At 34.1% G+C, this 16,706-nt stretch overlaps 1 protein-coding gene across 1 annotated transcript in view; it reads left to right on the forward strand.

The window, feature by feature from the left end:
- Positions 1 to 16,706, forward strand: part of LOC145407519 (uncharacterized) — a 280,710-nt gene that overhangs the window by 187,993 nt on the left and 76,011 nt on the right. The window contains exons 71-76 of the mRNA XM_080278443.1: positions 230 to 307; positions 2,559 to 2,645; positions 3,610 to 4,308; positions 5,750 to 6,391; positions 7,015 to 7,095; positions 10,729 to 10,779. Coding sequence (XP_080134569.1) covers positions 230 to 307; positions 2,559 to 2,645; positions 3,610 to 4,308; positions 5,750 to 6,391; positions 7,015 to 7,095; positions 10,729 to 10,779 — 1,638 coding nt within the window. The remainder of the gene's footprint in view (positions 1 to 229; positions 308 to 2,558; positions 2,646 to 3,609; positions 4,309 to 5,749; positions 6,392 to 7,014; positions 7,096 to 10,728; positions 10,780 to 16,706) is intronic.

Consider the following 16,706-nt stretch of genomic DNA (forward strand, 5'->3'; position numbering starts at 1 on the left):
ACCCAAGCAGTATTATGTTCAAAATTCAACTGTCAAAGTTTCCCTGTGTTGGAATGACCAAGCACTGACAGGTAAACGCATACAGTATTTAGATAATGTTTAACTACAACTGAATATTAGGTTATGTTCAGATTCATATAAAACACATTAATCCACCTGTTCAAGTATACTCATCATAAAAACTTTATTTACATGTGCTGTAATTCTTACTCACCACTACTGTTTTCAGAAACTACTATCACATTCCTCAAGGAAAGCACCAAACAAGTCACAGTCCAGGAATATGAAGCAGACACACTACAGCTAGGTTGGTCCTTGGTTACACAACACAGTTTCAATACTCATCTCATTATATCCTGTTGGTAGACTTTTTTTTTTTTTTTTTTTTCACTCAGAAAGAATTGCCATATTTGTGAAATCTGATAAATCCAGTAGCTGTGATGTAATGTGCTTGCAACAATATCTGAGCCTTTTTTTTTTTGTGTGTGTAGTGCTCATTTGTCAAATGTCTCTTCTCATAGAACCAACAGAATTTTCTATCATTCTTATCTCTTAATCAGGCAGTGAAAACATACTTCATATGAACATGTAAACTTGATGAAAAAAACGCTCGCAGGAAAGTGCTGTGCTAATTACATCTTAATTTTCCAACACCTACTTGATAAATATTATGAACTTTACCTTTACATTGCTCTGTTTGGATAAGAAATAAGATCTCTTTTTGTGTCCTTTATGAACTATGATGTCATATTACAGTACTGTTTTTGGTATTATCATCATTGGCAGTTGTGCTTAGAAGGATTAAACAGATATCCGCATGAGTATAAATTTCTAAAGAAAAAGAACAAAATTTGAAATGTAGATTATGTTACTGTTACTTCAGTTAACCATTACATAGACAGCACCAATGCCTTGTCTTTCCTAAATGTAGACATATGAACTTTCTGAACTATTTCTGAATTGCTAATCATACCAAAAGGACTGCTGAGATAGATATCAGGGAAGTGTAGCGGTTAAGAGTAAGTACATTACAAAGCAGGTACAGGATTTTTTTTTTTTTCCACATTTCACATAGTACCTGCTGATTTAGTAGTTCCAGTGGTGTACATGATCCTTTGCACATAAAGAAGTTTGCATAACTCACAGTTGTATGAAATTGCAAAGCAGTCTTGCTTTTTGTATTTAATGTATGGTAACTTTAAAACATTTAATCAAGACTGGAAACATTCAGAATGTGATGATAATTTTTTAAACTTCATTCCAGTCACATATACTGGAACTGCTATAACTTCAGCTACATGTATCCATCAGTATTATGGGCTCTAGTTACATAATTTATTACATTAAATAAACCTTCACCAACTTCATACTGGAAAAGGATATGACATATTTATTAGAGGACAAGAATATGTTTGTAAAGCTTATAAGATCTTTTGCTCCTTAATATACCTCTTGATTAATGCCATAATATCTTAAATAGGTTCCTACTACTCATGTTATGAAGAAACTTTTTTTTTCCCCTACCACTGAATTACAGTGGCTTTGTCTGAGTAAATACCAAAATTCACTTACATAACTCAGTTTTGCAATGCTATGCTACCTGTGACAAATTTTATGATAGCACTCAAGAGTGCTGATTTGGTAACAGCAGCCACTGATCATGAGATTAGAAACACTGACATTATTACTTAGAACTGTTGGTATCTCTTCAGTTTCTTTGCTAGAATTTTCCCTAGCAATCATTCCTGCAGAATCATTTATAAGAGATACTATAGTTAATTACACACCCATTCATTTTATTTTATATTTTATTTTTTTAATTTGGTGAGGGTTTACAAAGAAGAATACAATTTGTTTCTCCTAGGGATCCATGAACATCCACATTCGGAGATACAGATACTACAAACCTGAGATATATCTTGAATTTGATCTCAGCAAACAGTTCTGTTTCACTAATAGTCAAACTTTTTTTTTTATTGTTTATATCATTTGCAGTATGATATCAAAATGTTGTTTCTTTGACAGACCATCCACTATCGTAAATAGATAGTGCTCTGGAAAAGTACAAGTATTTTGATTGTCATGGCTACCTAATGTTTCCCCAGTATCAATTTGTCATTAATTGGCCGATGAATATTGCAGTATTACATTGGTCATTTCATCCATAGTAACTATAGTCAACATGAATTTAGTGCAGTATGAAGGGAGGTTTCTGGATCCTCATTCACTTTGTTAAGAGTTTGTTTTATTTGTCATTGCTTAACAATTTGCACCTCTACATAATGAAACATTAAAATTGTCAGTCTTTCATTGATAATTTACCTATTCATTACATGCTCACAGTTAAGATCCTAGACCATGTTAATACAATAAGCAGCTTTCAGATGCATTTAACTGGCACTAATCTTGTTTGACAGTTTCATGATTACTTTTACAAATGAAAAATACCCACATAGTCACAGTAGACACAGTTTCAGATAAGTAATACATAACTAGGACACCAGTGAAACAGTAGCGTAGCACTGTGGTATATTTAGCAGATGATCACACATCCACAGAACCCACGCCAACACCCTCACAGGCAACAGAGTCTACGGAAGAGACTAAACCCAAACACATGGCCGAAGCGACGCAAGTCCAGCCAGGTAACCCATGCCACATATTTATCATATTTATCCTTCCACTTCAGCCTCAAGCATACACGTCTAATATTCGAGACCCTATTATCTATTTCCATGTTAATGCAATGTTCCCTCTCCCCAGTGTAAAGTCATGGTCAGTTATCCAGTTACATATCTGAGGTTCTGAAATAATGAAACTTGATTCGAATTCACTTGCATACTGTTGATCAGTTAAGCAATATCTTTTTAAATTCTAACACATATTAAGTCAATGTAAAGGAATGTTTGACCTTGACTGTATTTTAAAAATCTGTATGTCAACTGCCAGGTCATTATTCATACAGTGAGACAAGAAAATAGAACTTATCACTCTGGACATTTTAAAAGGCATCAAAATGTAACACACATAATTCTACACCACAAAATTATTTGGCTAATTGCTTCCAAAGCCAATATTTAAGCCCTATACATCACTTGTCAGTGACCTTGTCCTTGACTCGGCTGTATTTTTGTACTCTGTCAATGATTCCCCTTATTCCAGAAGATGCTCTGCCTATGTATTTTCCTTGCCATGTAACCTTGTTTTCTTTACAGCAGGCATTTTTCTTATGCACCTTCCAGTCCTTGAATAAAGGCACTGACATGTAATATCATGTAGAATGTTGATATTGTTAAAATCTTGTAACAGAAAAAAATATTTAATAATGCTAAAGCTTTTGTTTAATATTATGCAGTTATAATATTTTTATACTTCTAACACCATTATGATATACTGAGCGCAGAAACTTATATTAAAGTTTTGCTTAACAGATGTCATTTACTGATGATGCAAAACCTCCTTTTTTTGCTTGTAATTTGTTTTGCACAAATCAAACACATATTTTTAACCAACTGATGACAGTATCAGTGCATATCCAGTGTTAAATAACTTGAGACTCTGGTTCATATATTCGGTTTGATTACTGACTTGTTCGGTGTGTGATTGCAGAAATGTGTGTGCCTGGATTTAAGGCTCTGATACGCTTGGCAACAGACAATCAAATAGACTTAGAAACCGTTGAATTAGGACCAGCAGAGAAGGCATTTGAGAAAGACATTGCAAAGCTGAATTTCAACTTGAAAAAAGGAGTGCAAGTCAATGAACTCATGACAATGATGAAGGAAGGTGAGTTTGTGACCCTGAAGCAACCCGGGCATCAGGCTCAGCTGCTTGAAGTGGCAGACCGCCTTGAGCATGCTACAGTACACAAGGTGCTGGTTCAAGAGGCTGCTGACAGATGTGATCAAAATATTGGTCTGAAGGCTGTCATTCGTACAATTGAGAAAGGCAAGGAATCAATGGAGCAAGTGATTATGGATGCATCAAAAGAATTTGGCCCCTCATCAGAACCTGTCAAGGAAATGGCTGCAGTTGGCTATCTGCTCCAGGAAGGTGTGAAATGTGATGAGGTTGTTACATTGGCTGAGTCTGGATTATTGACAAGCCTGAAAATGCCAGAAGCACAAATTCCTCTCACGTCCATGGTTGCTGACAAGGGTCACATTGGCACTATATGTGAAGTTTTGGTTGCAGAATCCGTGAAAGAAATACCAGTATCAAAACTAAAACCAAAAGAAGCAGCTGCACGCTTGCTAGAGGTTAAAGAGATGCTCAAGAAAGCCAGAGCTGAAACTGTGGATGTTAAGAGTAAGTTTTTTTTTTTTTTTTTCCCAGAATCTGGATGTACCGTACTTTTGCTGATAGATTTTGAGTCTTTTGAGTCAAGAACCATATTTAGCCCCCTTTTGTGCATGTTGTACCATCTCAGTTCCCTACATGAGTTTTGTATTTTGTTCCCACAGCATACAAACACTAACATCACAGAATACAATAGAATACTGCATTATTAGAAGCAACAGTTTCAGAACTGCATTATTAGATGCAACAACACTTACACAGCTTTAGATTTTTTGTGCCTGTCAGTACAGTAATCAGTATGAAATATATAAGGTTACCAACAGCTGTTTATTGTGCTCATGAATTGATCTTGGTGTAGTGAACTTGTAATTTTGTCACACTTGTTTACACATGCACTTGTTGATAGAATGCTTTATAAATTATTGAATAAATATAATATAATTAAAACCCACATATTGAATATAGAAGAATCCCACATACTGAACTTGTAATTATTGTGAAGATACAAATGTTTTGGTCTGATCCGGGCCGTATTCAAGGCCAAAAGTTAGATCTTCACAATAGACTCAATTTTACTATGTGAGTATAATTCTTCTGTTTAAACAATTCACAGCACAAAAGTCAAGACACATGGAAAATGTGTAAATGACCTAAGTAAAAACATGTTCATGTTCTTCTTTAATCAGTTACAGCTAATGAAGAAAATTAATATGCACATTATGTAATAAAGAAGGAGTTCATTTACTTAAGGATATTCAAATTTACTGTCTGGTAATTAATGACAGCCATAGGTCATCTACACTGGTGAATTAAAATGTTCTCATTGCAAGTATTGAGTATAAAGATATGATCAGTACGGTGACCAGGTATCAGCTACCAGTGATATACTAGGATTCGTCGTTGAAACAAATAAAATAACTTAGTTTATAAATTATTGATTAGCATTCTGTCCACAATGCCCTTAAATTTTGTTGCTGTAAAGTTTGGAGATTATTGTGCGTCACTTGTAGTATTGTGTGATACCAGTAGTTATTGGCGATGTCAGTAATTTGAAAAACACCCTAGCTTTGAGCATTAATGACATTAGATTTAGTCTTAATGTATATACAGTACTCAGTATAAGCATGAAATTGAGAAAAACTAATAATATCAGTGTTATAGAGTTAGAGCAGAAATTCTTAAAAGTTACTTTATCTTTAAATTAAACTTGCACAAGCCAGATAATTACAGATCAGCTGGCAAAAAAATATGACAATCTTAAAAACATACATAATGATCAGTCACCCATAGAGACTTTTTTTTTTAAGTTAAACAACAAAGAACCCTCATGCCTTAAATATGTTTGATACATTTTTTCTTTTGCTCACTTATTATTCCCTGATTATTATTTATTTCTTAGTTACCCCTCACTCCTAGACATGTACTTAATAATTTCCCTTCCCTCATCAAGCATTCGCTCCAGAGATGGTACCTGGTGTGAAGGCTTATTTACGCATGGCACAAGAGGAGAATGTCAATATTGAAGAAGTTGTTCAGAAAGCCAATTTGGAACCAAAACTGAAGGAAGAGGTGGCCAAAATAGGCATGATGGTAAAGCATGGTGTGATGGCCCAGGATGTCATCACTCTCATGGAGGCTGGAGAATTCCCCCAACTGATGAGGGAAGAAGCCCAAGCTCAGCTATTGACAGTCGTTGAGGACTTTGGCTTTAAGGCATTGATTAATGAAGTTGTTACAGAACAAGTGGAACAGGCAGTTCAGAAAACCGGGAAGCCCATTGGTGTCAAGAGCTTCATGAGAATGTTGGAGAAAGCTAATGTTAACGTTGAGGAAATTCTGACTGAACAGTTTCCAAAGGAGTTCAGCACTGAAATGCAGACCCCTGTGAGTCAAGAAATGGCCAAAGTTAGTGTCATGTTAAAGGAAGGTGTTCAAGCACAAGAAATCATGGCAATGATTGAAGCAGGTGACTTGCCAACTCTGAAGCGACCTGAAGCTCAGATGCCACTTATTAATGTGGTGGAGGAACAAGGATTTTCTCCATTAATATGCCAAGTGATGATTGAAGACTCAATCAGTGACATCGTACAAGGTGAAGAGTTCAAACAAATTTTGTAGTGTTCCTAGAATTTCCGTTTTGTTGTTATCAACAGTAGACTCATACCTAGAAAAGCCATAGTGCGTTGTTGGATATTTCATTAAGTATCAAGCGAAGCAGATAATGTCTTGGACTTAGCATGATACTGTCTTGTACAAAATGTACCGTATTTATGCTCTCACGTTGTTCATCACCTTACACTTTAACACACTTTAAATGGCATGAGTAGAAATAATCACATTGGGGAAAAGAGAGTACTATATTCATAAATGGGAGCACTAATATCGTATCTGTTTATTTTTATTACTAACATAAATAATACAAATATTACTGACATCAGCATAATTAAGTTGTACAGTAACCTCTTACACACATAACAAAACTGACAAAATAACTAGTACGTAGTTATTTTCAGTTTGTTGCCAATAATAACAATATTGATCCTGTTATTTTATGTTTGTTACCGTTAATAAAAAACATCCATCCTGTTAATCTAATAATCAGTTAATGAAAATATGCATAATCTATTTTCAGGGCACTAATAATGAGGTTCTCATCTATCCGCGAAAGTTTTTTCTAATTTGTGATAGTATTTAACACCTCGACTTGCGTTTCAGAACTTCCCAAGGTCGACTCAGCAACGGTCTCTTCTGTTGAAACTCTGGAGACTGTCACAACTACTCAGGTTGAAGTTAAAGGTAAGAGTATCTTTACCAGTAACTATTGGTTCATTTATTATTAAATATTTATTTATCAGTATATATTGATTTATTTATTAGTCCATTTACATTATGAATATGTATTGATTTATTTATTGGTGTGTATTTCTTCAGTTATTAATGCATATTGAGCCATTTGTTTGTATGTATTGATTTTTTTTACAGGTTTCTTTTCTTTACGAGGTTGTAGCACACAGTCTTTGTATGCATACAAGGGCATGTCCTGTATTTTCGAAGGCTTTCAGATTTTATAATATGCACGTGTACTTAAAGTATTATGCTACGTGGTACTTTTGGAGTCGCATTATTGTTAGTCTCTCAGTAACTGATGATTTGTGTGATAGTCATTGTGGTGATTTTATAATTTATTGTGTTCATAACCATGTTGTTTTTCTGAAATACATGGTTCTAATTGCTCTTATATTCCGCAAAGGGTATTATATTAGATATACCAAGGTATGATACCAATGATATAATTATTTACTGTTGAAACTTGAGAATACAGTTTGAGAAATAACTTTAAAAATTAGTAAATAGTTACCATACTTCATTTCCAGAAGTATTTGATACAGTCCCCAAAATATATTATTTACAGTACTTGAATCATTTGATGAATTGTCAGAATATATTATCCATTGATTAATACAGTACTGTTTTTGCAGTCCAAAAGTATTCATGAATACATTATATGGAAGGGAGGTCATAGTCCCTGTAAAATTCATCTTATATTAAAAAGTATTCTCTTTGTACTCGTTTCTAATCTGTTGGCATCTTAGGTAACAGAACTTAATTTACGAGAACTGTACATCAAGCATTAACATTCAGAATTACAATTGGCTCTCTTAATTCACAGAAATTTACAAGCATCGGACAGAGCACTTGATATGATAATAGCATGAATATCTGCATTAGTCACCCATACAGTATCATTGGTTTGAAAGCAAGAGTTTTTAAACTGGTATGAGATCAGTCACCCTGTGAATTATGGAGCCATCCATACACTAACCCAGTGCATCCCTGTAGATGTTTATTTTTATTTGATGCATGATATTGTTTTGTAGACTAAGAATGGTAGATACATTGTACCATTTGATGCACATATAATTTTGTAGCTCAGTTAAGCTAGCTACTTTTTTTTTTTTTCTTTCTTTCTTTCTTTCTTTCTTTACTTTTGGGGAGAGACATCTTAGCAGCTCCTCCTTATTGATTTATTTTGCATATTACATCTTGATATTGTCTTGTCTGGCATATTGAATGTTTTGTTGTCAGTATAATTTGTATCAGGTACATACAAGAGGATGTTAAGGTGGTAATTCATAAAATAGATTGCAGAGGTAGTTGTCATAAAGTCTCTTAAAGCAGTGAGAACATGGCACTTAGTATAGATGCTTAGTGCCTATGCACTAATTATTTTGTAGACTGACACCCTGCTTGTATTTTTAACAGTAACCTGTGGACGTCCCCTATTAAGCTGATCTATTCACCCCCTGCCACACCTCCCTGCCCGTCTGTGTGTCGTCCTGCCAACCTGTCCTGCCACATGAGTTCCCTTGGTGTTTCAAAAAACATTCCATGGCATGAGACTGAGTACTTGTATGGTTAATGTTTATATGCATTTAATAGATTTAGTTTAAATTTTAATTCAGAAAGAATAAATTACAGTGAACAGCAGTGAAAAGTGGCTCATATTCTGCCTCACTTACATTCCCTCTCATTTACATACAGTCAATAGATTCCATGTAAATCTGAAATCAGGAGAGCTAATAAAATAAAGATTAATTTGTTAAATACTATCATACTTAGAGATGCCTGTATTCATTCTCGTTAATGCAGCTCAGGGTTACGTACAGTTAATGGATTAAGTGCAATTGGGAGTTCCAGATAAAATGAACTGCATTTCATAAAAGTGTCCTCAGCATTTCAAGCTGAATTTAAGAGTGGCAGATCATTATTAAACAGAAACAGTGTAAGCTCCTGCTTAATATATGTGACTGTTAGATAAAGAGACCTAACAAGAATATCAGTGACTGACAGTGTCATCAGCGAGGACAGCTGATCACTAGTGCATAGAAGAGGTGTTTATCAGATGAAGTTCTGTATGAGAAACTGAAATTTCTGCTGAGTGACTGAGTGATAATGCAAAAGTCTCTGTTACAAGAATGGAAGTCAGTTTAGCCTTTGTTCTCATCTCATATTTGTGGTTTATATTTTAGGTGGCTGAAGATTTTCATAGCACCTCTTCCTTAGCTTTTTTTTTTTTTTTTTTTTTTTTTTTTTTTTGCATGTTACACCATAATATTCTCCCCTATATTATGTATATATGTAGCTTTGATATTGACTTGCAGTAGTTTGTACCAGTGACATAGAAGAGGATATTGAGGTGTACTGTGCAGAATAAATCACACTGGAAGAGGTATTGTGAAATCTCCAGAGCCGCTTAAAATATAGATCCATCCTGCATGCTGGTTGTTGATCCCCCTTTATGTGATACTTTGTTTATTTTAGTTTACTAACACTTTGTACATAATAAGGTCTTTATTTACCAATTCTTACTAACTCCAGATGACTTTACTTAGATTAGGAGGGACTTTCCGAACTCGAGGGGGTAGATATATATGTAGGTTTTATAGATCCCCTCACTATTGTGGATCCTTCTAAGCTAAAGAAAATCACCTGGTAGTAGCAAGAATTATTAAAAAAAGGCATTATTGTAGTTAGATGGTTAACAGTGAGTGTGATTGGTTTCCTTTTCTCCATTAGAAGATGTATCTATTTATTTATTTATACTGTATATGTAAATGATGGATGATATAGTCTTTATGCATTATTTTGTAAATTTATAAATAAAAATGTGTTATGCATTTATATTATTATAATGCATCATTTAGTTCTTAAAGCCTTAAGATAATGATTTACACAAAAGGTAATTTCGGTATTTCCTTTTGTATTATGAGTATTTGATTATCTTTTTGATTTGTTTTTTTACAGAGTAGCATGTATAAACTAGTTATAATCTCAGCCTAAGGATTTTCAGCAGCAAGTAAAATCATTTTTGGGTATTTTCATTTCTTGAATACATGTACTGTATTTCTGTTTGCTGGCTTCTAAACTTTTATTCCCAGAAGCTTTGTGAAAATGAGTACACAAATGAACAAAACTTGAAATTGTCCTACACAGACGAGAATTTCACATACGTGCACCATTTTGTCATGCATCCTGCCCTCGATAACATGAGTTATGTTGAGATTGATGTGCAGTGACAAGACAGGTGTATTATGAATGAAGGTAAATATTCTTATATTTATGTATTAAAGGTAAGTTTATTGTTTTGGAATATTACCCCTTTCTTTACAAGGACATCTTATTTTTATCTTTGCTACTATGAGAATTATTTCCAGCTCAGGAGATAGCCTTTGAATTGGAGGTGATAGATATTGCCTTTGGTAACCTATTTATTGCGGAGGTATCTCCCAAATTGAATTGAATTGTATGGAAAGATGAAAAAAAGATTGCTTGTGCCAAAGGGCATAATTCCATCTCATTGTGATGTATACCTGGTAGTCAGTTTCTAGAAGATGCACTCTAACCCATTTCATAAATTTTGACTTTCAGACAAGAAAAAGAAGGATAGAAAGAAGAAGATCATTGAAACTACTGAAGAAGGTTGGCATTTGGAGTTTGGTTGACTGATGCTTACCCGTAAATTTGTCGTATTGTAATGAGTCTGTTTTTGTTGTCATTGGATGTGTCATGGCACTGTCTTATCAATTTACATTGCATATTGTACCTTAATATTCTCTTTTATGTTTCTTATTATCATATTGGAAAAAAGTGCATCACTAGTGAGGTGGGTAAACTGGAGGAGAAGGAGACCGAGGTTGAAGTACAAGGATGGAGTGGAGAGGTATATGGGAGGGAGAGAGATGTCTGATGGTGGAGGACAGGGTGACATATAGGCAATTTATTTGTGGCCACCCTCACCAGGATTAAGGCACCTGACAATAGATTGGTTGCATACAAGGGGATATAAAGTTGTAATATGCAAAATAAATTGCTGAAGAAAAGATGCTGTGAAGTTCCATTTGCTGACAAGAATGCAGCTCAATTTGTTTAACCGGTATTAACAAAGAACTATTTGCTGACTCGTTGCTACGCGCATTGATGAAGTAGGCGATAACTCGATAACTTTCACCTTTTTCAGATAACATTTTATTTGGAGAACAGTTGACGATCGGTATATAACGAAGCACACTCTTAACTCTGCTAGAAAATAACAAACTCGATGACTAATGATGTAGAAGTTAACACAAGCGATCTCACAGAAACAAAATTTGTCATGTTCTAGACTACAGTATATGACTTTATTAACATTGAAGAAATAGGGTTTTAGTTTTAATCTCACTACGAACTTTAGCATCAAAGCTGTTAATCTTGAAATAACGTAAAAATTAGATAATGTAGCATAGAGTCTACTAATTACAATGTAACCTCAACCACTTAACTCATGTAGTACTAGCACAACCCACTAACTAATGTAGTAATGAATGTAATTTACATAATTATTTAATGTACAATAATACAATAATTAGTAGTGACACCGTAGAGTACTCAGTCAAATTTAAATTAGATGTTTTATCAAATTTTCAGCTCTAGTCTATTGTATGTCTTAAATCACATCAATTTTGTGCTTTATCATTAGAATAGTTCACTTGATATCACTTGAATTGAGATCACTGAATTGAATTTTCCATTTGAGTGTTTTCATTACAGTTATGTGATTTTATGTACCCTTAAACCCACAACCCTCCCCCCCTTAACCCCTCTTGGATTCCAGCTGGTTTGGCTTCTACGTCTGTGTACAGTTCGCGTAAAAAAAAAAAAAAAAGCGTTCCGCAGTACCGCGATGCTTGAAAAAGAAAACAGAATCTCGTTAAAGAAAAACTAAAAGATATACAATGTTCACCAGAAAAAAATATATATAAATAAAAGAACATGAACACTGGATACTTCTACAGAGGACCACAAATAAATGTATGGAAAAATGGAACAAGCAGAAACAGTGATAACCAAACAGCAGACACAGAAACAAATATGTTCAGTGCTATGTATAAACAGAAAAAAACACAGATATGCTCACGGCCATATAAAGAATACAGTAAAACAGATATACCCAGTGCTACATAAAAAGCACAAAAAATGACATCTTTAGTGCTATATAAATAAAAAGCACAAAAACACAAATATCGTCAGTGCTATATTTTTAAAGCACAAATAAAAACAAACAGTATCCCACATTGTTGACATACAGGAGAAAAAATGTCACAGAAACAGGCGTAAAATGGGAATGAAGAAGCATGAGTTTTTGTTCTTCTTCTCATTAATTTTGCCGCTTTTTTTTTACTGATACATTTATACAACTCGAGACTTACCATGGAAATCCTGAACATTTATCTGATTCTCATATATTGCTTTATCATTAACAGTATTTTGCTCGGTAAGGCCTGTATGGGAGTCTGTGATATTCAGGTGATCCTAACATTGGTATGCATTTTTATACTACAGTATATCGTAACATTTTTACCCTAGAAGTAACTTGCCTTGATGGGTGAATGGATCTTCAGTATAATGGAATCGAAGTTTTAAGTGCAATTTTTCTTTTTCTTTTTTGACTTTTCAGTAATACCAAACACTTAAACATACCGGTATTCCATTATAGATAAACCAAGATTTTCACCCTAGAGCAAGATGCATACTAGGATGCACCATGCAACTCATTTAAGCCAACTAGGATGCACCACGCAACTCATTTCAGCCAACTAGTCAACCAAAACTTCGCATATAAGATTTACACACTTACATATCATTACAGCCAAAGTTGATATTGCACCTCACAGATAGCTACAGCATCTTATCACTGACACTGCCCATTTACAAGCACTGCTAATTCACTGTACTGTGAACCACCTCCATCATTCAGATCTCTTCCCTAAGTCCACTTATTTCTACCCACCATTCCCAGACATTTCAAATAATAGCCCAAATATTTCAGCTATTATCCTAAACATTCCAAATATTAGCCCAACATTCCAAATAATAGCCCAAATACTCCAGTTAATATCCCAAACATTCCAGACAGATCTCCTCCCAAATTCCACTTCTGCTATTGACATTTTTTGGAAACTCACATGAAGCTCACATTTCAAATTTCTCATATCCCTCGCTCCCTTGGTATGGTGGCCTCAGGCACAGCTATAATCGCCAGTAATGGAATGCACTATTATTATTATTATCATTATTATTATTTCTTTGCATCTGCAGGTTTATATTTATGCACATTATTTTGCATCATTTGCAGCACTGTACTGCTACTTTACTTATCACCTAAGCAACTAACTAATGCAGCACTCGCAGTTTCTTAATACTGTAATGGGTACTGAGCTGTTGACTGCTGTAACATAATTACTTTTAATATTTAAATAAATTCCTTTAAAAACAAAAGGTGGGATTATAAAGCTTACTATAATGTTAAATAATATACTAAATACAAGAGAAAGTAGGTTTTTAATGCGATTTTAGTGTCAGTCCATCAAATTGTAAAACTCATCAAATAATAACTTTGTAGTAAGCAGTGAAGAGCATATAAGGAAGCATCTAAGAAATTTACACTATGTATATTTTGGTAATTTGACCAGGTAAAATATCCCTTATGCATAACATCTTCTCCTCTATTTGCTTAGTGTTTTAGATTTGATTATTCCAAATAGTCCACAATTGCATATCCCATTCAGATCTGGGGGTTTCTTGTAGCTGACTAAAGTTGTATTGCATAGGCGGAGTAAAATATTAAAAATATACTGAATCTGAGTGGGATATAGTGAGGTAAAGCATTTAAATCGAAATTCTTGCAAATCAGTACTCATAAAGAATACACATTGGGGCTATTTTTTATTCATTTATTTTATTTTTTATTTTATTTATTCATATATTTACTTCATATTGCAGATAGTTACATAGTTATATGAACTGTCCAGGGTTCCATTCTCAGTTCCCCTGTGAAAGCTCAAGTAAGCGACATGAGGTTCTAAATTATTGTGTCTTTTTAAGCTTAGATTAGATTGAGCTTAAAAACTGGGTAGAAATTAGTGGTTTAACAATTATTGTACATCAGTGCAAGGCGCATGTTACTCAGTGAGTTAAATTATAGAATATTTATTTACCTAGCACAAAATACCAGCCCAGTTCTATATAGGAGCACAGATAATCCAGAAAATAGCCAAGGAAATTCAAATGGTAGTCCGGATATTCAAGTTAATAGCCCATATGTACCAGATTTTAGCACTGAAAATCCAGGCAGTAGGCCAGATATTCCATGTGACAGCCCAGATATTCCAGATAGTATCCCAGACATTCTAGACAGTAGCCCACTTTTTCTAGATTGCTCAGGTAATACAGATAAGAGCCCAGACAATTCAGGTGGTAGCCTAGATATTACAGACAGATGAGGTCCAGATAGAAGCCCAGACATTCTTGATAATAGCCCAGACATTCCAAGTAATAGCCCATACATTACAAATGATAGTTTAGACATTCCAAATAATGGCACATACATTCCCAGTCATTCTTTATAGTAGGCCAAACATTCCAGACAGTAGCCCAGACATTCCAGATAGTAGCCCAGACATTCCAGATAGTAGCACAGACATTCCAGATAGTAGCACAGACATTCCAGATAGAAGTGCAGACATTCCATTTAGTATTCCAGACAGTCTAGTTAAGAGCCCAGACCCTCCAAATAGTAGACCAGAAATTCCATATAGTAACCCTGACACTTCAGCCAATAGCCAAAACACTCCAGCTGACAGCCTTCCCCTTAGTCTAGCTAGCAGCCAAATTCTAGGAAGTAACCTGAACCTTCCAGATAATTTCCTCTCCCCTTATTTTAGATAGTAGCTAGCTCCTCTTAGTTTGAATAGTAGCCTTCCTAGTTTTAACGGCAGCAGAAACCATAGCCATATATTTTTTCTGAGCATTAGAACCACTTTATGACTTTTATACTCTTTTTTTTTTTTTTTTTTTTTTTTTTTTTACTGAGGCAAAGATGCTCTTGACAGGTTGGTGGTAATTGGTTGAATGCAACATTACTTCATAATCTCTCTACCCATTAGCATTATTAATTGACACATATATCAGAGGGGGAAATTTGGGTTAGTAAATGTTGTTTGGACATGTTGCAGTCAGCCAGTCATCACCAACTTGTCAAGTGCATCTTTGCCTCATTAAAAAAAACTGAGTATAGTAATTTTTCCACACTACAATACTGGGTCAAAATTATTAGTTAGAACTGGCACAGTACTTAATGGCAGTCAATAATTTTTCTTACAGTATGATGATGATTTATGCTTGCTTAAATTTATCACACTTGACATGATGGATGTATAGAGTCAGAAAATTAATTTTTTAGTGAATAATTTTTTTCCATATGGTTATATTTAGTTAAAATTGTCATGTAGTTTCAAGGTTAGACTATCAGAACCACTTTGTGATATTCAGTAAAATATTTCCTTCTGAAAATACTTGCTAAAAATTACTGAACTCTCACATATTGTACAACAACTGTATCATAATAACACGACTTTGGTAATTTAATCAGTAATTTTTTCACTGTCAGTTATTCTTTCCATGGAATTATACACGGAATTATCACTCATTTTTGACACTCAGTAATGTTTTCACTTTTGTCAGCAATTTTCTCATGCAGTTATTTATGAAATTATCACTATCACTATTTCATACAGTATAAATGTAGAGTAGTAGAACCACTTAGACTATAGAACAAAAAAAAAATAATAATAATAATAATCACTTTATTAGCCAGTACTGTAATTTTGTCCATGCATTTTACATACTTAAAATTATCACAGTAGATTATGTGATTGCTATACTTTCATGCATTGTAATTTTTATATTTTTTGCTCAGGTTTTGTCTTTGGTTGATGTTCATTCGGTTCATTGCGTGGTTCATTTGGTTCAGAGTGTTATATCGTTTTGGTAAGGTGTCTCTGATAGGTTTGGTTACTTAATGGTGGTTGTGGTTGGTTCTAGTGGTTACTGAAGCAAAAAAATGTGAAAATTACAGTTGAAACTAAAATATTGCAATCACCAGTTTATTTCACATGGACTGTTTCACTACAATAAAGATTTTTTTTTTCATTATCAGAAAAATCTTTTCGGTTTACAGACACACCTGTCATTGAAAGTTGTATATTTTTTTTTATCCTTTCAATATAAAAGTGTTTCCCAAGCTGAGTATAATTTTTTGATAGTTGCAAAAATAAAACAGAAGAGGAGTGATCATACTGAAAGAGTCAGTTTATTTTACTTATTTATTTCTTTTTTTCACAAAGAATTTTGATGATTAAAAAGTGGTGTTACTAGTCTACATTTTTACCAGTACTACCAGGAGTACTCATTACTGAGCAGTATGGATGGTATATCTTTCCAATATTACACATAGTAAACCACCCAGATATTTCTGATCGTACCAGTGACCTTTCAGATACATTAACACCCTAGACCTTCCAGGTAGTAAA

This window comes from Coenobita brevimanus, chromosome 73 (genome assembly GCF_032717465.1).
Source record: "Coenobita brevimanus isolate Jiangsu-jjx chromosome 73, ASM3271746v2, whole genome shotgun sequence".
In the NCBI taxonomy this organism is placed as follows: domain Eukaryota; kingdom Metazoa; phylum Arthropoda; class Malacostraca; order Decapoda; family Coenobitidae; genus Coenobita; species Coenobita brevimanus.